General features: G+C 32.3%; 1 protein-coding gene across 2 annotated transcripts; it reads right to left on the bottom strand.

Moving 5' to 3' along the window:
- Nucleotides 1-5,316: 5,316 nt before the first annotated feature.
- Nucleotides 5,317-20,174, bottom strand: LOC125055680. Of its 2 annotated transcripts, XM_047658148.1 has the most exons (24): nucleotides 19,675-20,174; nucleotides 19,358-19,528; nucleotides 18,989-19,248; nucleotides 18,533-18,711; nucleotides 18,014-18,095; nucleotides 17,395-17,622; nucleotides 16,814-17,066; nucleotides 15,826-15,992; nucleotides 14,405-14,531; nucleotides 13,915-13,981; nucleotides 13,041-13,307; nucleotides 11,103-11,166; nucleotides 10,991-11,034; nucleotides 10,822-10,905; nucleotides 10,302-10,750; nucleotides 9,900-10,230; nucleotides 8,973-9,835; nucleotides 8,870-8,889; nucleotides 7,356-8,808; nucleotides 7,148-7,288; nucleotides 6,964-7,080; nucleotides 6,499-6,717; nucleotides 5,960-6,080; nucleotides 5,317-5,528 (listed from the first exon to the last, which is right to left on the bottom strand). In XM_047658148.1, the coding sequence occupies exons 1-24, from the start codon at nucleotides 19,939-19,941 to the stop codon at nucleotides 5,413-5,415; spliced, it is 6,090 nt and encodes a 2,029-aa protein (XP_047514104.1). In that variant the 5' UTR covers nucleotides 19,942-20,174; the 3' UTR covers nucleotides 5,317-5,412. The 2 variants fall into 2 exon arrangements, with proteins under 2 accessions (XP_047514104.1, XP_047514105.1); XM_047658149.1 differs by lacking the exon at nucleotides 17,395-17,622 and having other exon boundaries at nucleotides 19,675-20,173.
- Nucleotides 20,175-23,769: the final 3,595 nt, after the last annotated feature.

The following is a 23,769-nucleotide window of genomic DNA, read 5'->3' on the forward strand; positions in this document are numbered from 1 at the left end:
AACATTTTTATTGAATTTGCTGTCCTTCCCCCAAGTGCTTTATATCTACGTTACTTATAAATACAATTAAATAATAGCATGGATTGTATGTAAACTTTGATATTCTGCATAAAATTAACTAAAATTGTTAAATCGTGTGTAGGCCAGTCGATAGGTATCTAGTGTTTTGTTACATTTGGTGATGAAGGTTGTTATTTAGCGAAAGAAAATTTAACCAGACTTTAAATATTGCCCTGTAATCTATCTTTTTACATGTCGTCCACACGTTTTAATATAAGATAAACATTGTTCAAATTCTATTAATATTTTATTTAGTCTACGTTTATACTTATATTAAGTCCTGTTTGCATTATAAACATAGCCAAAGCATAGCCTAAACCAACATTCAACGATAAACAACGTCGAGCTTCTAACAAAATAGAAAATTTAAGAAACTTAACAATATTTTCATTATAACAATTTTTATTCATGAAAAAATCCCTACATTTCCAAGTTAACGATTGTAAAAATATCTATAGCGTTAAGTTTCTTTATCTTAACAGTACTGTTTGTATTGAATTAATAATAATTAATTTACCACAATTTTTATCGTGATTAATAACCAAATATCTGATAAAATCATAAACTTCTTACCTTAAGTTGGCATGTATTCAAAATTCAAATGTAAGGGCAGCTCAACTGTAAAGTGGCTTTAATTATAAAGCTGTATTTTGTATTTGAAATGAAAATAAGGGATGTTGTAGATTTTATAGTGTTGTCAAAGCCAAATGTGACATAACGTTCGTTTGACTGGAGGTCTCTGTATTACAATTTATTACGGCAATGCAATATATTTAAAATGTATATTGTATTATATATATTTGGAGAGTTATAGACCAGAAGGCTATCACATGTCGCAAAAACAATAAAGTGTCCGAAATAGAGCTAAACGTGGACTTCACATGTTTTGGTACCATTGTTACGTGGAGTCCACATTTTATATTGAGGATGTTCTAGCTTCGTGATAAATAAAGTAACGTCATCAATCAATAATTGGTATAAATAATCATCTTGCGTCGCATAGGTTCAAACTGACGGCATCTCATGTTCCTAATATGGCCCAAAGATAATATTCCTTTTTTTTCTCGGTCACAATGTAAAACAGCCGTATCTGTGAGGATAGTCCATGGATTTTAAAACACTTGAAACATTTTAATAATTGTAAGTCTTCGTCCGGTTTCAGGTTTACGCATGAATCTTTTGCGTTACGTATACGTTATGGACGCTGTTTAAAACCGTAAACCAATAAACTAAGTTGAAATTTACAAAGTTTCGATATTTTGGTCAACTAGAGAAATCTTGTGCTATCGTCTACAATTTTTCAGATAATATTATTTCAAATCTTGAACATATTATTTCTGCGACATGTGCACAGCCTTTAGACGTTAATAATTCCCGTAAATCCTTCAAAATATTATTCGAGAACTCGAAACGAAATATATTAGAAATATTAGTTTTAATTCGTTTGATAACTGTTTCACCCTCAAAGCTCATATTTAACATAGGTATAGGAAAAAATAAACAATGTTATGTCCATAATTCATATTACCAAAGGCTCTTAACTTGATACTCATTGTTCTTTTAATGTTTTGAACACGTTTAATACACTAGAATCTCCCTTAGACGTTGCTAATCTAATTTACAATTTTTCACAGTAGATTTTCTTGAAAAAGGTATACAAAAGAAAATGGAAAGAATCAATCACGGAAAATGTTGCGAGGCATGCTGTAGGTATATTACAAAATTGTAAATAAATATTTTTCTGTGATAACATGATATGAAATTTATTATTAGACAGTGTGATTGCATAGAAACGTTATTTATTTTGCCGAGGCGCTGTGTTGTGGATGAAACTACTGTCTTTCAAATGGTTACTGCTTATTTCATCATTTTCAAATTGTATTTTTAAATATCAAATGTTAAGTCAGGCATGTCTTGTGACTTACCACTTTAAAACGGTTGTAGGTTTCATTCAAAGATTTTTTATAATGCTTTAGAATTTTACGACCTCATCATAAATGTATTACAAGCCCTAAACAATCATTGTTCTTATCCGAGTGACAGTTACGAAACAACAGATATATTAAATACGTGATAAATAAAACATTATACAAAGTACACTTATAATACATTTATGACTAAGATCGTTATTGTCCCAATACACAAAGCTCAATCAAAAGAGCTCAATATTTCAATAGCAAAAATAACGAGACACCTGTCTTCAAGTAGATAGCAGTTTTTGATTGTGCCTTTGTGCATTCTGACATGTATGTTATGTTTTTAATTATAGTTTATAGACAATGTTTATAACATTTTAGCGATACAAACCAATTGCTTTAAAATTAAAACGCAATTATTGTTTTCATATATCGTTGTTAATAATATTACCAGATTTGTAGGACCCTTCAATGCTTTATGTATTCCAGTAAACATTGTTCCAATTAAATTCACCTATAAAAGATCTCATTTGTAGCTTTACTTTGTTATCGACTCAATATAAATTATCGGTTTTCGTTACGTTTTACGTTGGGGCGTTAGGATACAGCCGATGGACTTTCAATGACTGAGAGGTTAGAGTAATGTTACTCGCGTGTGCGTCCCGCTTGTGTTCGTGGTACCCTTGTTTCTACGTCGCAGAACTATGTGTTTAAGACATGTAAATATTGTAATATATAACGCGGCCGATGTAGAGGGTCGCATGTGAAAATGTCTAGTGATATGTACTAGATAATTAATGTTAGCTAGGTAAACTCGTCCCCGACTGTCCTTGAGTTTAAGTTGGGTGTTTCACTGCCTTAAAATAATGAATGTATTAGTTACCTTAACTACTACAGATAAGACATTCAATATAATTAAAAAAATTAATGTATGCGCGCTAAGAGCGAATTTGTTTTCGTCTACTTAGCCAATATAGGTTTTACTCGATGTCATTTTAAGTTATATTAACATCACAATGTAACGTTTAGTTAATTTTGACGATAACGCTAGTTGAGCTAGATAATAAAAAATGTAAGATATGTATATTATTATGGCAAATAAATAATCGTGTTCAAGCTATGCTACGCGTATCTTAAAGCTACCTAATGTTTTTACTGATACGAATGGTTATAGTATCTTGTATTTTGTTGTATCGAGTGCGCTTAGGTAAATCGCAATATTTGATTCAAGCGAAATGGAGCTTCGGGCCATATCGCCTGCCTTATATTTCTATAAATGCGTCGTTTCAATTATATTCATCATACTTCGATAAATCAATTATTTTACTCTTGACTAATCGAGTTAATTTAAAAAACTAATTCAATTCCAATCAACTTTTTAATGTTGTATTAATATTATAAACATACAAACACGTTTTTCTATTCTTAGTTTATGTAAACTTAGGAAGTATACACATTGGTTTGTGATAATTGGAAGTACAACGCGACATTATTTAAACGGAAACAGCGTCATGTTTTTCCAATTTCGTGTAGGTACATAATTATCTCGACAATTACCTCCGTCAAAAGTAATATAAATGGTTGACCGAAGTATAATGAATATTAAATTTAGCATAGAAAGTTCATCGGCGACGAGAGAGCACCATAGTATGTTTTGGTATGTTTCGATAACTTTGCAGGATAGTGCATCCTAATTATTGTATTAATAAAGAACCAAATTTAAATTAGTATTTAAGTAATTTATTATCCTAAACTAAAAAAAAACTATACGCATGTTTTCACTATACTGGTAAAAATGGTTATGTACAATACAAAGGAGCTAATGTTTTATATATGAATTTGCTCGCCTGTAAAATTTTGCAGAATGAATCATATTATAAGAATTGTACAATATGAATAAATGCAAGAAGACATTTCCTCGATAATTAATGTTTATTTTGATTTACAAAACCTCTTCATTATGCATGCATCTTTTTTTCTCTCCCATAATTTAAACGAGTTTTAGTGTGAGATTCAAAAATGGGACTTAGCGCCAAGTGTGAGTCTGGTAGTCAAATACGTATTTGATTTTTGACACACGAGAGTTAGGCTATGTTCAGATGGCAAAAACTTGACGCGCGTTTTCAAATCGCGCGACTAGACATTGTGGTATTTTCATACAACTGTTCACATGAGCGCGCGTTAACGCGCGTCAACGCGGCGCTCAGAGAAAAAGTCTCTAGACGCAGGTGATCGCGCGTTGACGCGCGCTTTGATATTAATGTAATGTCCGTTTGCTGTTCAGATGAGCGCGCGCTTTTATCGCGATCGCATGTAATTTTATTAATTTTCGTAATTATATTTTGTTCTCGCATTTAAAATGAGTGAAATTGAAGATATTGACATCGACTTACTAATCGATGAAGTAGAAATAAGGCCAGCAAGTTGGAATATAGCAAATTTGTATAACAAATATAATATAATTTGTATTTTTTTTTTCAAAATTGGATGAACCCAATGTGTACGTTTTCTTTTTCTATATTTTTCTTTATAATATAACCACAAAATAATAGCCTCTTCCACGTCCATTTTCTACGTTCTACCGAACTAGACTGACGAGTACTCTCACAACGCGCGTTAGCGCTCGTCATCTGAACGCTCTTCAAATTTGATCGCGCGTTGACGCGCGTTACATGTGAACATAGCCTTATAGTTCGCGCTAAAAATTGTTTCTAAATATCATGCTTAGCCTCGCAACTGTTCTTTCTATGAGCAAGATTAATATTTGGTCGTATGACAAACAAATGTCGATGTTTCCGTTGTAGAACCGGTAGTACCAACTACTAAAGTAAATATTAATGCAGAAATCTTAAGCTCGGAAAGGTTTGGAGCTAAACTGAATTTATTATTTATTTTTGATGGCAGTTTTTTACAGATTATAATTAGTAGTGAAAGTCAAAAACAGTAAATTTTTATATAATTGCGAAGTACATGAGAAAAAAAGGGTTTTATATCAATATTATAATTAATTGTTTTCTTGACCAAATATGTTAGTTAACATAGGTTCCCAATAAATATTAAAAAGCAGTATAACGGATATATACTGTGCTCAATAATACACATTTTTTTTAATGGGGCAAACGGGCAAAAACAACTGGCTGGTTCCATATAGGGGTGATTCAAAACTATTGGTTTTTAAATTTAAAACTAAAATTTAGAAACAGATTTTTTTTTAAAAATGTACATCCTACATATTTTATTAAGAGTCAGGATTCGCTTAATTATTTAATCTCTAAATTTTTCTAACCCCCCTTGAATTTTATTTTTATAACAAAGCATATAACCGTAAAAAAAGCTGTAATACAGACATACAATAATTTAATGAGAATAGTATGTACACTACGTTTTCATAAGAACGCGTTTTGAATTTTGACAGTGTTCGAAATTTGAATTAGCCTCATTCAAAGTTGTCAGAATCAACAGCATCAGTGTCAAGAGAGCTGACGTCAGCATCGATGTCACTGGCGACGGTCCTACTGCGGGATCTTGGGCGATTGACATCCCCGGTGTCAGCTAAAATATTTTGTTATAACAGAAGATGTAGACGAATACTCGAAATATAATCTCAAAAATAATAATGGCTAGACTTCAATTTTAATTGTAAAATCGCATTTTTTTGCAAGAATTTCTACGTTATTGGACATGCAGCAACTTAAACTAGGAAATAATTAACACGCTTAAATAATTGATTGAATTTAATTATTTAGATTATCTCTCATCGATCTTGTTAACCTTAGTATAGTATTTAACTAGACAAAAGATGTTGTTGACCAATTAAAATCAAATGCAACGCGCCGCTATTTAGTCCATCGTTGCACATTATCACGCGCCTACTTTCATGACAGCATAAAATCAATTTAAACAAGTAAAAACTGTAATAGTTTTCATGGAAACGGCGATATATTAGTAATTTTTACAATAGATCATATCAAGTCTCAACATACCTTCAGCAGTTGTGAATGATGTATCTGGTGATTCGTTTGGCCGATCAAAGTTCGTGGAATCTGCCGCTTCACGAACAAACTCATAGAGACCCACGAACGTTGATGGATCCACTATAACAGCCTGAAATATCAATTTGAATTCGTAGAATAAAAGTGCGAATTTGCTTAAATATGTATTAAAAAATTTTGCTCACAAAAAACATTATACAGAATGAAAAATTACTAGAGACAATATAATGAATCAGTAGCGCGAACTATGGCTCCCGTATTTAAATTTATTTTAATATTTTTACCCCTAGTGTATCGAAAAGCAATCCGTTGCCGGAAGAAGAAGGATCCTCTTCCTTCGTATATATATTTATTTTTTGGCGTTCATAGGTGTACATTGTGTTATCTATATGAATTAAATATATCAACATTCCAGGATGTGTATGATGACGATTTTATACAAATTTTACACGTTACGCGTTCAACAATTCGTCAATTTCGTTTTATGGATACTTATTCTTTAATACAACAAAAAAAAAATGTATACGCACCTCACCTCCTGTGGGTGTATCAGAGGAAGTTTCACTGGAGCTCAGTGATGTGCCTCGCCCTGAACTGTCCCGCGAGCGGTCACTATGAACACCTCGACCATCTCCGGCTCCCGCGCCTACTCCCACTCCCTCAATATCGACATCATCAATATCTAACACAGGCTCAGCTATCGGCAAAGGATAAGGAACGAGGTTCTCGTCTTCTTCAGATTCATCGTTCTGGATAAATTCCAATTTAATAGATAAAACTGAATCTTTGTCACATTAATCCATTTGAATCAATTGAATATAATCAATGAATAGGTACATACGCAATTATATTTAAAAAAGGGATTGTCATCCAATTAAAGTTAGGAATTACATCACTATTCGATAGTCTCGCGTTGATACTTCAGAAAATATTTTATTAAGAAAATCGCATGTACATAACTACCGAAAAGGTTCGAATAATAAAAATATGCTTACCGAATGCTGCTGGTTGATCAAGTTAAATAACCAACTGGGAACAAAAGACTCATCTTCGACGTAGCACGATTCATATGTATCCGATGATCTCCCAGACAGCAATATTTCTTCAGACTCCTGCAAATTTAAATGAAGACCTAACAATTGTTTCAATCTTATTATACGAAATTAAAATTAAACTTACCGTTTGTCTGTTAATTTGGGGACGTAGGAGACCAGATTCTGGATCAACTAAATTAATATATTGTGGTTGATCTCCAGCAAGAGGTATACCATTCACAGAAAATCCACTAAAAGCTTGTAGAGCTATGGGACCGCCAACATTCTGTAAAAACAAAACTTGCCTAAGAATTTACTGGTGGTAATAATATAAATAAGATTGAACTTCTTACCGTAACAATATTTTGGTTTTTTCTTTCGAATAATCCTTGAACAGAATCACTCGGTTCGTTTATCATTGAAGAAAATTCACATAAATCTAATTGGTTGTCCGCTAAAAAGTATTCAGATTGCTTTGATGAAGTACACATGGACTCTAATGATTTTTTTTCTGTCTTATCAGCGTCTTTGAAACTCGTATTATCTGATACTGATTTGTTGAACGATATATTAATAGCTTCTTCTAAGTTTAATTTAAAAGAAGATGAATCTTTGTTTTCAATCACTGTTTTATAACTTATAGGAGATGACGTATTGTTGAAACTTTCATCGTCTTTAAATAAAATGTCCCTTTTTAAATTACTTTCAGGAGTAATAGAAATAGATTCAAGTAATTCCTCCAGCATGTGTTTTATTGAAATCTCCAAACTGTGAGCACTATTCGATGTAATACAATTGTGCTTACTGCATACTTCGTCAATATTTAATGTAGTTTTTGAGAAAAAATTATTACTTTTAAAATTAATGGATTCATCAAGAGCCTTTGACAAATCTTTGTATGACTCCAAAACAAGAACAGTGTCGGAGGGACTCGACTGAAGAACATTTTTTTCGATAGAAGGCTTGTCAGTTACTTTTTCTGACAATAAAGACGAGGAGTTTTTCAATAAATTACTCGAACTTTTGATATTTGGCAATTTATAAGAAGATTTTTTTAAATGTAATTTAGTTTTAGACAAAGGTGAAGTATCACAGCTAGTATGTGCCCTAAAAATATTTTTCGTTGTACCGACAAAACCTCGCTTTTCATTTTTTAACGGTGTTGGTATATTTTCTTTATTATCATTTTTCTTTTCGTATTTATTTTTCTTAATAATATTTTTAAGTTTAGAAGCAAAGTTGGTTTTTGGGATAGTTGTATTACCATTAGAATTACGGTTATTTGTTGTTGACGACGTTGAACACTTTTTACAAGAATCAACAGTGACAATAGATGAAACAGCTCGAACAGTACCCACACTGTTAGGTGACGAGCAGGTACTAAGCTGAGAGTCGGGGCTACCACTGCGTTTTGGTGTACTATTACTTCCTATTACTTGGCGGTTAGCAGACTGTACCTTCTCCGTGATTCTTTTGTTTTTAACCTCATTCCTAAACACTTGATAACTTACATAAACAGTTGAATTGTCTTTAATTCCCTTTAAATCATTTCTGTTTTCATCCTCTGAGTTACATCTTATAAATTGTTGTCTCAAAGTACTTTTCTCTTCCATATTGGACCTTACGAAATGGGGCTTTTTAGTATTTATAAGTTTGGGTGAATCCAAGCTTTTAGACAGAAACTTATTTACTCCGGCACTCCTGTTCCTTTTTAAATAGGCCGGTAAATAATGTTCAATATTTGGCCTTTCAAAAGGTTTCGTCATTTCTTTATGTCTTATGGCATTAGTCTTCTCCAGCGCATGGCTGAAATATTAAATAACAATTTATACTTAAATAGAAATGCAAAAGCAATTCAAATGCTTACCTTACAGTCTTCGAAGAAACCTGCAATTGGTAGAAGGATTATTAGTTTTACGAAAACTAATGAAATATTCTAGTTATGTCTTTCAAGTTATGTCTTTCATTACCTTTTTGACATTCCTTATTAACATATTTCTATTCCGTGAGGGCGGAAATTTCTTGTTTGGCATAATTTTATTTGTTTGTTCTTTCTTGATTATCTGCTTTGTGGTTCTAATTTTTATTGGCCTTTTTATGGCATTATTAACATCACTATTGCCAAGATTTTTTACAGATGTATTAGAACCACGTTTTAGCTTTTTCGTAGTATATACTACTTTTTTAGGGACCACTTTTTTGTTATTCTTTTTTGCAAGTTTATCGGGCGTTATCTCATTCCATCCTCCTTGAAAAATTACGTCTTGTGAGACTTCTCTATCTTTGAAACTATGAACATGAATCCCACCACAGCTCAGCTTAGATCTCACCCTAACGGGTGACTTTTTGTCGATATCAACTTTACTGCCACCTGACTGTATTTGTACGTCACTTTTAAGTATTGGTGATAACAGCCCCTTCGGAGATTTTGTATGATCAGTTTTATTTACAGAAATAGATTTTATTACAGTCGTTTTTGGGTCACAACATTTTAACGTATCATCTAAAAAATCATGTGTTGTCATAGTGGTAGACTCAGTTAGATTTTTATCTTGTATTTTTGTGTCAGAATCAATTATCCGAATACCCATATGAGGATGTGCCAACTTATAAGGGCAAGTAAAATCAGGTGAGGTTCCTTCGTCAAAAGTCTTCTTAGAACATATGTTTGTCGTAGAATGTTCTATTTTGATTCCTTTTGAAAACAGTTTTGGAAACTTGGTAAAAGATGTAGTTGCAGACAGCATATCGCAATGTGGGACATGGTCTGGGCCACACTGTACGTCTAGGCCTCCGCGACGTATGCCTTTTGAGGTACTCGGTTCATTAATATCTGTAAGAATGGTATATTTAAAGAAGCTTAGTGCAGACTATAAAAATAGCATATAGTTTCATACCATACAAAAATATCATTTGGCCAGGAACATCTTCAGAATCACTTTCTTTAAAATTGCAAAGACTATCATGTTTTGTGATATTAATAACTGTTTCATTAACAGCTTCGTGGTCAATAATACTGGGGCCAGGATCAGTGCCAATAGACTGTCTAAAAGCAAATTGTTCCTCTGAATCTTGCGTAATTATACTCATGAAATGGCATTTTTCAGTAGCTGCTATATTATCATAATCCGATACTTTCCTAATTTTACAGCCTTCGAACTCTTCTGCTTCAGTTTTAACATTTTCCTTTTCTGTATTTCTACAAAGCTCTATTAAGCTATTAGGTATCTAAAATAAATTAGAATTATTAGTATTATTGAAACTCAATCTATGAACTTGTGTATATAGTTGATGAGTACCGGAGCCGCCGCATTTGATTGCCGCTTGTGGCGTTCTGTTCCTTTATTTTTAAACATTGTATCTGTATCTCCGAATTTGCTGTAATATTTTTTAAGCAGAAAAGTATAATTCATTTTTCTCTTGGATGATTTTTTTGCAATTTTTGGGTGAGATTTTTTAGGATTTCTGTCAAATTTGATTTTTTCGTCAACAGTACCACTTGACGGTGAAGTAATATCAACTTTGTCTAAGTATTCAGCCACAGAATAATTACTTTCTTTATTTTGTATCTGATATGTAGATTTGGAAACTTCCATGTCATAATGATATGACGGAGATATATTTTTATAATCTCCACTAATCCATTCCCTAACAATGTCCAATTTTGTTTTAGGCTTTTGCATAAAACTTTCAATTTCTTCATCATGCGAGATCTGTTCAGAAACTATCTCTAGGTTTTGCTTTTCATCTGTAATACAATATATAAATAGATACAATATAAATACTATAAAAATTGCTTTTTGTATTAGAAAAAATTACCTTGAAAAAACTCATTATCATCTTCTAGATCTAATTCTTCTATACAATTTTCTGCTAATTGAAATTTTTCTTCATCGAAAGTTCCTGTAAAAATATAAAATTGTGTTACCGAAACACAATTTTATCTAAACAATTAAAATATGTAGTAATATAATAATAATATTCTTACTGGGCGGCTCAATCAAATTTCGGTATTTATGCATTATTTCATCCCTGAAAACACAATACATTTTAATGACAACTCAGCGATTTAATTAACAAAAATATGTAATCACACATACGCTCTCCGGTTTTCTAACTTCACATTGATTAGTGCCAATATAGATTTTTTACGTTCAGATTTACCTGAAATTAATATAAAGTCATATTATACTATGTATAATGATGTCTGCGTACAACTACGTGACGTCAACATGTCTCAGCCATTAAAAATAAGTAAAAGCCTATTTATTAAAAAGGATCACGATGGGTTTCGTTTCCTAGAATAAACATAAAGAATAAGTAGTCTGGCCATAAATACAGTTACAAAAATATATTATTTTTTCAACTTTTTAATTATTTTGAATTTCGAACACGTATTTAAAATTTCTTTCGATTTTGCGCTATTTCCCATATTTTTTCGTGTTCACTATCAAATTACAATATGGAATGGGGTGTTAAAGAAAATAGGATTGCAGTGATCGCCTTGCACAAAGTGAGTATGGAGCCGTCGGTCATATTCAAAGGCTTGGTATCAGCCGTATGTTCGTATTTTGTACAGTCAACAGATACATCAACATTTCGTCTGTCGAAGTCTTCGATCGGGGCGGCCGCGTGCTCTTAGAACTACAAAGGCTGATAATGCTGTTTAAGCCAGAATTCGTCGTAACCCCATTAGGAAACATAAAATCTTATAGCAAGTAATGAAGATTCCCGCTAGGACGTCGCGTATTATAAAACAAGACCTGAAGCTCGGTGCTTATTGGCGCTATACAGGTGATGCCCTAAGTCAATCTTTACAATTAAACAGAGTGGATCGATCAAAACGCCTTCTGTCGTGATACGCATACGAAAAGCACAGAAATATCCTCTTACCGATGAATTTTCACGTTTGAAAAACTTGACAATAAGCAAAAAAGTGTACGCTCACAGTTCGTTCAGTCGGAAAGGTACAACGTGGTCTGCATCCTGCGTCAGTGATCGTTTAGCGGGGCGTGTCTTATCAAGGAGTCACTTAGCTACATTTTTGTGAAAAAGGAGTGAAAACTTCAGCCAAAGTGTATAAAGATAGCAATACACTTTTAAAAATATATCGTGGACTTTCCAGCAGGGTCCTGCACCTGGTCAACGCACGTACTACCCAAGCCTGGCTTGAAACCAACGTTCCAGACTTTATAAGAGCTGAAGACTGGTCCTCACCTAGCCCAGACCTCAACCCTTTAGACTTAATTAAAATTAAAAATTATGGTCAGTTTTAGAGAACATGGACTGCTCTAAATGACACGGCGACATTGAGTCTCTTAAGAAATCTTTGGAGCAAGCAGTGGCGAAATTTCCCTTGAAACAGTGCGTAAATCCATAGATTTGTGGCCAAACAGATTAAAGGTCTGTATAAAAGCCAAAGGTGGCCATTTCGAATAGAACATGTTTTTATATTTTTTGCTGTTTTGCATGTTTTTACATTACTTCATTTAAAAAAATGCATTTTCATTTGTAACAGTACTTACGGCTGGACTAGGTAGGTACATATTAGAAAAATAATTCGTTTTTCGATAGCGTTTGGCTAATAAGCATCGGTTTTCCATACAATTTGTATAGTTTAGTATAGAAACTCTATTCGAACGATAAACGTCCTTGGTTTATTCTGTTTGGATTCAAAATCTATCGTTACTTTGTTACGATAGCTTTGATTAATATAGTCTACGTATATGTATTATTCATGAACATTTTTCAAGTGTAGTTACATTTTTGAAAATAAATAAGATGGCCTTGTTTTTGTGTATAATATTTTGGAGATATTAAGTAACTAGTCATACTTAGTCTCTCATACACGCACACACACATACCCACCAATATTTATATTATATTTTTACAGGGCCGTTGATGGCAATATCAAATTTCAAATTAAAGATTTAGATTTTGCTGTTGGGTACATAAATATAAAAGGTCAAACTATCTATAATATAATGAATAATATTAAACAAATATAAGTAATATATTTGCACTTCCCAAAAACTTACCGTTATCTATAGCTTTCAACATACACTCTTCGAAATAGTGTTTCCTTCGTCTTTCTATAGCCTTCTCTGTTAGTGTAAGTAAGTCAAATAGTTTACACTGCACCCAACTGGATGGCACAGGGCATTGCCTGTTTCTCGTCGTATGAAGGGCTAACTTCATGAGACGACACACCACTCTATCCAACTCACTGGTTATATCCTCGTCAGCGGAGAGTAATGTACGCAATTTACGGACCTTGTGGTCTAAAGCCTTGCGAAGACAACGGCCTGGAAGATTTTGTTTCAACTCGATTTTTAATATGAATAAGTCTAAATAAGTTTTTTTTTAAATACATAATATGTAGGCACTTCTTTGAATAGTATTTATGATCAAGAGATATGGATATAAAAAACATGTCATCCCCCAATAAGGCTTATTTTTGGGTTTAAATCCCATTGATCTCATTTCTAGACGAAACAATTATTGGTTTCGCTGAGAATCAATCAGTAACATAATATACGCTAGGTGATTTTAGCGCAAGCCAGATCAGGCAGTTTTGTTTTAATATTATATCGTGTAAAATGTAGATACTTACTAGTATTACATGGTGTTATAAAATAGCAACTACGACGATGAAGTTAACCGAGCGATAATAATACTGTCTACGCGAATCAAGGTCTATATTGACATTATGCTAATTTAAATTCAGAGTCGTAAATTCTTGTTACAAGCTCGATAATTTCTAAGAAACTCGGTAGTTACTTTAAAAATTAATTTTACATGTCTAACTATAACTGCATTATAATTTACTATGTGCTGTGGTTAATCAACAATATCACTAATAAAAACTCAAATATTACATATGTAACAACAACATATTTAAAATTGCCACACCGTAATAATCAGGCATATTGGTACTTCCGTCCGAAGGTGAAGTGGAATGCACCTCTGATATGTCCCACTGAAATATTACCATAGTTCAAACAACTGATAGAGGAGAAGACAAATGAGCATCTCGCACGTTTGCCAAGAAAAAAAAATACTTTCAATGTGGAGTCGCGTACGACAATATAACAGGAACTAAATGAAAAATTTACATTATTAAATTTTTTATTATTTTTACTAAACAATATACTATATCTTCTTAACTTACAATGTATGAAATTAAACTTAAACATTATTCAAAAAAAATTAGGAATTTAAACTTAACGCACAAATTATAAATACGTATACGCCCCGCGTAAACCTTACGTCGCAATGAGCTTTTCCTAAATAAGCGTCCCACTAAGTGAGGGACACTTTTGGACTTGTAATTCTATACAAACTCTATCCTTTAGGACGCGACTGTATTTATAGTAGACTATAAACAAACAAAATTATTTACATCGGAAACTGTGTCGTTATCAGGCCAATCGTCATCATGAGTTCCCACAGAAGTTGTGTCCACTATTAGACGGGAATGAATCACAACATCATCTACTACTTGATATCCATTCCATTCTAACAGCTCCCTGAAAATAGACAACTCAATAGTAAAACCGGTTGAAAGAAAAACAATTATAGTGATAAGTCTTGGCTTCCATTCCTGGTAAAAAAATAATCTTTAAGGTTGGATGATTTTTAGGTGTTCTACTACTAATATTATTTAATTTAGTATTTCTATTTTCAAGTCATCTATTGTACTTTCGCTGTAATATAATAATAGCTAAAAGGTGAAATCTAACGTATTTCAATTTCTATTGTAAGTGGATTTTATTGATAATGAGAAATACACATTTTGAGCAAAAACCTTAAATTCTTGTCAACATGCAGGATATAACGCAGATAATAACTACAAGAAACCTATGGCCATGTCAGCCAGAGTAGTTTTTATTCAATTAAAGTTATATTTCAAAAAAATTATATACATATTTACTTTAAAAAGGGTTATTTAACATACACAAAAACACTTTAGCAAATGTTTATTAAGATACATTTTGTACAATCACTATGTGGAACTAGTAGTAGTATTTCCGAACTAATTTGAACTGCATCTTTGAAGAAAAGGAGCGTACCAATTCATTAAAGACCGACAACGCACTCGCGATCGCTCTGGCAATGTTGAGTGACTTTGGGCGACGGTCACTTAACTTACCTGATGTTAAGTGCCTGCCTGTCTTGAATATCTGGGTTTGCCCCCGTTTTAAATAAGATGATTGTGGTAGTAGTCGTAGATTTTGCACGCCTCGCAGTGCTCTACTCTCGACATGTCAAAAAACCCAGTCTTTCGAAACTTGAATGACTTTTTTCTCACTAATATAACACTTACAGGATAATATGAGTGCACTAAAATCGAGTTAAATAATCTATCAAGCACATATGTTATTTTTTATGAACAATTATTTTGTTTAACATAGTAAATAATAACATTAAAATCAATCATTCTTGGACGTCCGTCAGTCTGTGTTTATGGATCCATGTATGTGGCAGAGAAATTGGTCGAAAAATTTATCGTACCAGAATACTTTTTTCTTATTATATAAAGTTATACTCTGAGCTGATTCCTAGTTAATATTAACGTTCTAAGTACTGTCGTTTAATTATAATTTGTTAAAACTAAAATACGAATTTTAGTATATTTTTTCTTGAGTTATGATGCCACTATATATTTTTTATTATATTAAGTAGTAAGTAGTAAAAATAATAAAAGAAATAAATGTAAAAAAATGATTTTTTTTAAATTGAATGACCAAAAGTGCACGCCTCATAGCGCGTGCACTTTTGGATTTTCCAAACTATTTTAATATGAATTTAAAAAAAAATTACTTGACTTTATCAACGTCGTTAGTTAAATGAGCGACCACATCCATCAGAAGTCGCAACGGTATCTCCAAGTTGCCTTCGGACGGGAAGTCGTCATCCCATTGTTTGTCAATAAGGCGGTTGATCTCTTCGGATATCAGGTCTAAGATACGACTATCGTCTGATTTTCTCTGCAATTCAAAGTTATTTGATCCCTTGTAGACGTAATTTAGTACTTTAGAAAAGACTAGATCAATTATTTTTGAAGTGAAACTTCTTTATCGGGGTTGGAAAAAAATTTAGTGTAACATTTTTTCGTTACGCGTCACATTTTTCCGTTACGCGCCATCTTTTAAAGTGAAACTTCTTTATCGACGTATGGGAGAAATTTTGTAGCAGGATATGCGCCATGTTGCTTTTTGAAGTCAAACTTCTTTATCGGCGTTGGAAAAAAATTTACACACATTTGTCACATTTTTCGGTTACGCGCCATCTTTTTCTTGTCCCTACCACGGTTGATCCGAAGAGATTCGAAGCCATTAGTAACAAAAATATATAATAACGATAACAATGATAGTAATACTAATAATTCTATTACAATTAATGAAATTCTGTAATAATCTTAGTACTACATAGTAGTACAGTAATAAGTTAAAATGAAATAATTGTATTTGTATTCATGTCTATGATAATAAAAGCCTTTTGTTAAACTTTATCTAATTTCACTTTATTTAACCAATTTCTGTAAAGTTGCATATAGTAGATCATTTTTCGAAAAATAAGGTCATAAAGAAGTTTCACTTCTTACGTGTGTACACCTAATACACGCACACATTTTTATTTAATTCACTTATTTAGGCTTTTATCCTTAAGAATTGCCTCATAAGGCTTACAACAAATTTACACACAAAATAATACGTATAATATGTTCGTTTTAAAGAAAACATATTTTATTATGGAAGTGAATAAAAAATAAATATTTTTTCTAGTATAATATAATAATGGTACTTACCTCAAAAGGATAGCTATACTCCCTCACGACCCTATAGTATTGGTTCCAATAAGGAGCATTTGCGCCCCAATTGATGTTGAACCACGTATGCTCCCCAGTACATTCGCATTCCTTGTTCAAATTCAACATTTTCTTCAAATGGCGGATCTCATCTACCACTTCGCGGGTAAAAGACGAATCTATTTTATTCTTGGCTATCACATTTTGAGTTGTTTTTGAAAACTTTTTCACTTGTAACGTTGAACAATTCAACCTAGAATATTTTAGAACATACATAAGGTGAAAAAATAATAATTTCTAATTAATTTTATGGTAACAAAAAGATATTTAAAAAATATATGTATGAGTTAGCATCTGCCTGTGGTTTGATGATCTGTCATGTCTTAATAAGAAGATAGAGACAAAAATCTTTTTAATTCAGTACAGAAGAATTTAAAACCACTCTTCAGCATGTTTTAATTTTTGAAAATCCCTCGAAAGAATTGTATGATACAAATTAAAAGTTAATCTATTGATTTTTGTTTGTTATGTTTTAATTTCTACATTTTTTTTACATTTAAGCAAGGAAAGGATGGGAGAACCTGTTATTCACATCTTCGATCTCATATATTTTATAAAGCCTTTTCCTCCTTGGTACTAAAACACGATAAGGTTCATCCTCAAAGAGGAATCGTTTTGCCAGTTCTGTATCTAAATTACACTGGAATGATTTGTCATCATACTCTATGGCATAGGAGTACTTCGGGGATGTTAAGACTATAGTGACACAGGACTGCTTGTTTGACGATATTTCTGGGTATAGTTCAACACTGGGAAAACATTTCTTAATGTAAATATGTATTTACTTAAATTAATTACATTAATTTTGTGTTGAACGATAGCTGCAAAACTGAGAACAAATGTAGCTAGTTTGATGTCGTAAGCTTAGATTTTCATAATACCCCAGAATTACGACCATTTTATTATAAAACCGGACCCTTAAATTACTTTTCAAAAAACAGTTGCAAGTCATACCATCAAAAATTGAATACCTCACAGCCTACCACACAGCAGTGCAAAACTTATATGTTAAGTATATGATATATTATATTAAGTGAAATTTTTGTGCACAAAGACATTTAAAAAAAAAATTGCTGCAGAAATATAACTGATAATAAAATTTACACAAAACTCAAAAGAAGAATAATACTGTACACTTACTCATTTGTTAAGCACAACATCTTGTTATCAGGAATATACTCATAACTGGATGTCATATCTTCTATGCTTAAACTTGGAACATCTGAAAAAAAAAATGCTTCTTAATAAACTTCCTAACTGAAAAAATTAAAGAATATTGGTTTCTTATAATTCTACCCACAACTAGATACCTCGTGATTCTATATATACTTAACACCAAAGTGCTTTATTTGCTATAAGTTAATTGCTTAGCAGGAATTTATAACCAAACAGCTAATATTTTAGTCAAATATTTCTTGGAAATAGATTAAAATAAAACTTCACAAACTTATATAAACGCAAATATCTTAGATTACGCAATTTCAATAAGGTTTAATTTTAATTGATCATATTATCAAATGGCAATATAAAGTTGTAGCAGTCTCTGAAGATTCCTAAATACTCATAACATAGAGTCCTATAGTGAATGTTTTAAATTCTTGTTTTTATCCATTAAAATTTAAGTATATGTAGCATGATTAAAACCTGTTATCTTCATACCTTTACTTGCAACAAGTGCTAAACTATTAAGGTCCAATTCTTGTTGCTTGTGGTAGTCCTTCGCAACAAAGACTGCCATCTGGGTACAGCACCCTAATTGTATAGTGTCAGGTGGACCTGGACCAATCCCTTTGCATGAAACTGTATATTCTGGATAACGCAGAACTATATTGCTGCACCTGGAGTTTTTACAGTTATTAACAATAGCTGAATGTTATTGTATGTATTTCCTTATATAAAAAGTCTTTGAGAAGGATAAGAACTAACAGAAGATACTCTCTGTTTAACAAGTGGTGGATTTATCGTACACATTATCACAAGATTTTTAAATGTAGTACTATGTTAGTTCTCACTTTACTCAAACAACATAATGAAATAGTGACAACAACTAAGCTTAATTGTTAGACTCTGGACCAAAACAAACTTTACTGCATCTCAATTGTTAATCATAGTTACCAATCATGAAACTGCTCCCTGCTCCATTCAAAAAAATGATCTAATCTTCTTAATCCATTAGTCTCCAAGGATTTAAATAAAACATTAAAATCGCCATTCGGGGTTGTAAGGACCACTACCCATGGTTTTATAAAGCCAAACACTGTGTGTAAAAATCTCTCTAGATCATGTGGGAGCATGTGTTCTATCATTTCAATAGCCACCACAGCATCACAGCCTATTAGTCTATAGTCAGGATCAGCAGCATTGCCTTGGAATAGCTGAAATAATAATGAAGATTTAAGTTATTCAATATTTCTTTACAGTAAATTTAATAAAAAGAACTAATACATTTACAATATAAAAATTATATATTTTGTAGTATCTCACCGTTACTTTAAGTGGATTTTCCCTCTTTTGTCCAAAATCTTCAAATCCAAGGAGGTCAGAAGAGTTTTGCAGAGGAATAGCTTCAATATCCACCCCCATTATATGCTGGATCCCTGGCACTTCCTTTAGGTATTTGATAAAGCTCAAATCATGATATCCTAACTCCACAACCTTTAAATAAAATCATCTTTAATAAATAGTCAGTACCAATTACATAACTGAGAAATAACTGGCAGTGGCTAGCGGATGAAACATTTTTTATTTCAAGAAACTGGACAAATAAGCTATAATAATTTACTACATAGTATTTTACAAACCTTTTCTAGTCGTCCACACCAATTGTCGTCCATTAGGCAGTCGGTTACTGCTGCATATCTCTGAACGTACACAGGCGGGAAAAAGACCACTCCTTTCTCGTCATGGTACTCTGCAAATACATGATCTTCAGAATCTTCGTCGTCGGAATCATCACCTTGTCTGGTCAGAGCTAAGCTGAAGTTTTTGTAGTATGGCCTTAGAAATGCGTCCAGTGCCCGTATAAGAGTTTCACGAAAAAATAAAAGAGTTTGCAGGGCGATAATCATTTTCCTAATAAAAACTGATGATTTTAGAAAGTGTTCATATCGCGGAGATCGTTGACGACATTCCTGATGTTCACATGTTTGTTTATACCGGCGTTTTTGTTTTTTTCTGGTTTGACAATTTACTAACAAATTAACACTTAATCAAACTGTCAAAAAAGGTTAAAAATTATTATCATATTATAAAAGTCTGCGCGGAAAGAGAACCGTCGCGTCGCGGAAAATTACCTTTTTTGTTATGTTGATAACACCATTACTTTTTATTAAAATTTTAAGTACATAATTTTTGTAAGTAAATGAAATGACATAAAAAAATTATATTCGTTCGCATTACCGCCACGCCGGTTCTCTTTCCGCACAGACTATATTTGGCGCTAGTGTACATTAAATTTAGGAATTTAGAAAATTTTCATATTTATTTAAAGCTCTAGTCCCGTAAAAACATTTAAGACTTTAGTTTTCGCTACAAGTACAATACATAGTTCAATCAATGGGCAATAGCGACCAAAATCAATTGATAAATTTTTCCTGCTTAAACAGCTAAATATATTGAAGCAAATTTATGGTAAGATTATTTGAAAAGAAAGCCTCTTGTTCTATTTTCTCATACGCACAGTTAGCTCATATAAATAAAATTAGTTATAACTTAATGTAGTATAATATTATAATAACCACAGCCCGTGGTTGCACTTGCGTTATTCCGGATATAGCGTGAAAAGTTATACAGCCTACATACAGATACCGGCAAACATCTTGAACATTAAACAAGGGAGTGGGGGAAAGTTCGCGCAGCGCGGGACACAAACGTCAACTGATTTACCAATCACGCGATCGACACGTTAGTCTACCCCCCCAAGTGATACCTAAAATCAAGTAAGGTGTTTGCCGGTATCTGTACCTCATATAAAAATCTTATGGAGGAATAATTCTAGGTCGATGAGACAAGATGTATTTTGTAATAGATGAGGACAAGCTTTATTTATTGGATTACCGTGCATTCTTTGCACTTCAAGTCAGAAGAAAAAACTTTCTTAAATCTGCAGAAAAGGTAATTTATTTTTAAAATCATTATTATTGCGTACGTATAACGTTTAAAGAAATATTTTGTACCTATTGTATTGACGTAGATTCTATCAGTATGGCTAAGTTATGAGTCACTTCACAGCTGTACGGAATAATAAAGCAGTTTGTACCCAGTTTCGGAACACAAGAATCTATAGGTATTAACTATACTTAGATGAATCAAACAGAGAAAGTTGTCGACTACAGAAATAGAATTTATTTATTTATTTATGCTTAGTTATTAGAATAGTTACTATCATTCATAATGTCATTCGTCATTCAACAAGTTTGTGGTATAGTAGGCTTCGTAAGAAATTATAATCAACTTAGCACAGAGGCGTACCAAAATAATTTTAAGCACTGTTCTCAGTAGGATTTACTGTATGTATCTTTCTTAAAATAAGTTTTTAAGTTGAAGTTATTAAATGTTAATAATATAATAATATATTTAATATTTAATAATATGATAATAACTTTTCAACACATACATCCTACCAATTCTCACATAGGTACGGCTGCGAAACCTGGGCACTTACCAACGCACAATGTGAAAGATTAAGCGTAACCCAGAGAGCCATGGAAAGAAGAAAAATTGACAAAATAAGTAACAAGAATTTAGAGAGATAAAACAGGGTTTGCTGACGTTGCATATAAAACAAAAGAACTAAAATGGAAATGGGCTAGACATACCATAAGAGGAGCAGATAAATGGAGCAAAATTGCAACACTATGGCAACCAAGAGGCCATAAAAGAAACAGAGCTAGGCAATATAAAAGGAGGGCCGATGAAGTCATGGAAATTGCTGGAAAGACTAAGACCTGGACGAGATTGGTATACAATAAGGGAAAATGGAGGACAATGGGGGAGTCCTTTGGCCGTAGGCACACAGAATCGGTTATCGTAGATTAAGAAAAACAATAGATATAAATGTTTTTTTGTATCTCTGATGGCTATAAATAAATAAGTATGATAATAAATCTACTATGATCCAATCCTCTATCATGAAATTATCAATTTTGTGATCCGGGCGCGACTCATAGATTTGAGCGAAAATGCGAACAGTAAGAAAGTAATCAAGATTGCTAGATGATAATATCATTAAAAATATTTTAGCATATAATTAATTAATGAATTAGTAATATATAATAACAATGGTTAAGCAAATTTTTTTAGGTCACATTTTAATTATTTTCAAAACACAAAAGAACCAATTGCAATGAAAAAGTGCAAAATCTACCTATACATCTAAAAATACTATTTTTATATTATAATCCATTCATAGTTAAAGTAAACTCATTACCAAAACTGGGCCGCATTTTTACATCCAACAAAGCCTATAGAAATGAGAGCCAGTTATATTATACAATATACAAAACGAATGTATGAATGACGTAAGAGAATGATAATGTTATATGATTCTTTATTTTCAGGTTCCGGTTGCAAACGATTTGCAAAGGTCAATTTGTAATCGCAAATTGACTACTTCTCTCAATACGGATCATATACATTCATATGTCTCTGTAATTTTTCTATATTCGGAGATATCTCTCTCTCAAAATGTCATAAGTGATGCAATGGATGTACAAGCCATAATTGTTAGGCTATACTATCTAATTAGATAGTATAATTATACTTTCCGTGACTTTCTCTGTATACACTTCTAAATTTTACTAACAATCACAGAAGATCTCTACACATAATAGTGTATGAAATGCGTTTTTTGACTACTTAAGACATTACTACTAGGAGCTGCTTTATCGCGAGTTTCCCCTACACTATCAAACCAAGTTTCGTGTCGAGACGTTATGAATATATTATTGGGATTGAATTAACTACTTATTTTCGGTGCCCCTGACCACCAATAATATGACAATTGATATTTCTACGTCTGATTAATTATTTTTTTCTATCTATTGGCAAGTCATCCATTCGTGTCATTCAATAAACCAACATATGTAAAATCAATTATGTTTTGCCAGGTACTACACCTGTATCTCTTCTGAGTTAGAAAAAAAAAATATCAGTAGATTAAAACACGCAAAAGTAAGATCGTTTTTGGGAAAACCACAGATAGTTCCTGCCAAATTCATACTAAATTACTAATGACTAAAAACAAGTAGTTTTAATAGTAAAGTGCATGTATATTCAAACTCACTTTTAGACTTTTATACAAATAATGTATTACCCGTATCGTACATTCTCCATAACAATTCAAAGTTATTTTCAGCGTAAGCCAGCTTTGTTATATTATAATTAAAGTAAATATTATTTAGGTATAAATAATGTATTAAAAAGTGAATGGTGATTTTGTACTTGCAGACGCGGAAAATAAAATGTTTAAACAAAGCTGATTTATTATGCACATCCTACCCTGCGCTCTTTGGAATTTACAGTTGTATATGGTTTATATGTACTTTGAATTTGAAATAAATTATTGTTTCATAGTAACGTTATGAGAGCGCCCTGCATACACAAAACACTTGCCTATTAAGTGTTTACCGTTTGTATTATTAACGATTCATTGCGGCAACATAAAGTAGGTACGTTTTATACAGGGGTCACATGAGATGATTAAGTATAACCACTACTTTGATATAGGAAACACTTTATATAAGAAAGATCAGCATTAGCAGAGTGGTTGTTCTGAATCAATAAAGATTCTGTGAAGAAATGTATATTTGGTATACATATATAAGTGTTCGTTTGATCTCCGGATCTGGACCGATTCATTACATTATATTCCTTCACGTGTAATTCGTCTAGAAGAA

The sequence above is a fragment of the Pieris napi genome, chromosome 14 (assembly GCF_905475465.1).
Source record: "Pieris napi chromosome 14, ilPieNapi1.2, whole genome shotgun sequence".
Taxonomy (NCBI): Eukaryota; Metazoa; Arthropoda; class Insecta; order Lepidoptera; family Pieridae; genus Pieris; species Pieris napi.

Excerpts from the sequence above, each read along its gene's own strand:
- LOC125055680 (XM_047658148.1), bottom strand. The coding sequence starts at position 19,941 with ATGATTATCGCCCTGCAAACTCTTTTATTTTTTCGTGAAACTCTTATA. Across the intron at positions 18,712-18,988 it reads AGGGAGCAGTTTCATGATTG|GTGCAGCAATATAGTTCTGC; the intron begins GTAACTATGATT and ends TAAAAACTCCAG. Across the intron at positions 18,096-18,532 it reads AGCACTTGTTGCAAGTAAAG|ATGTTCCAAGTTTAAGCATA; the intron begins GTATGAAGATAA and ends TTTTTTTTTCAG.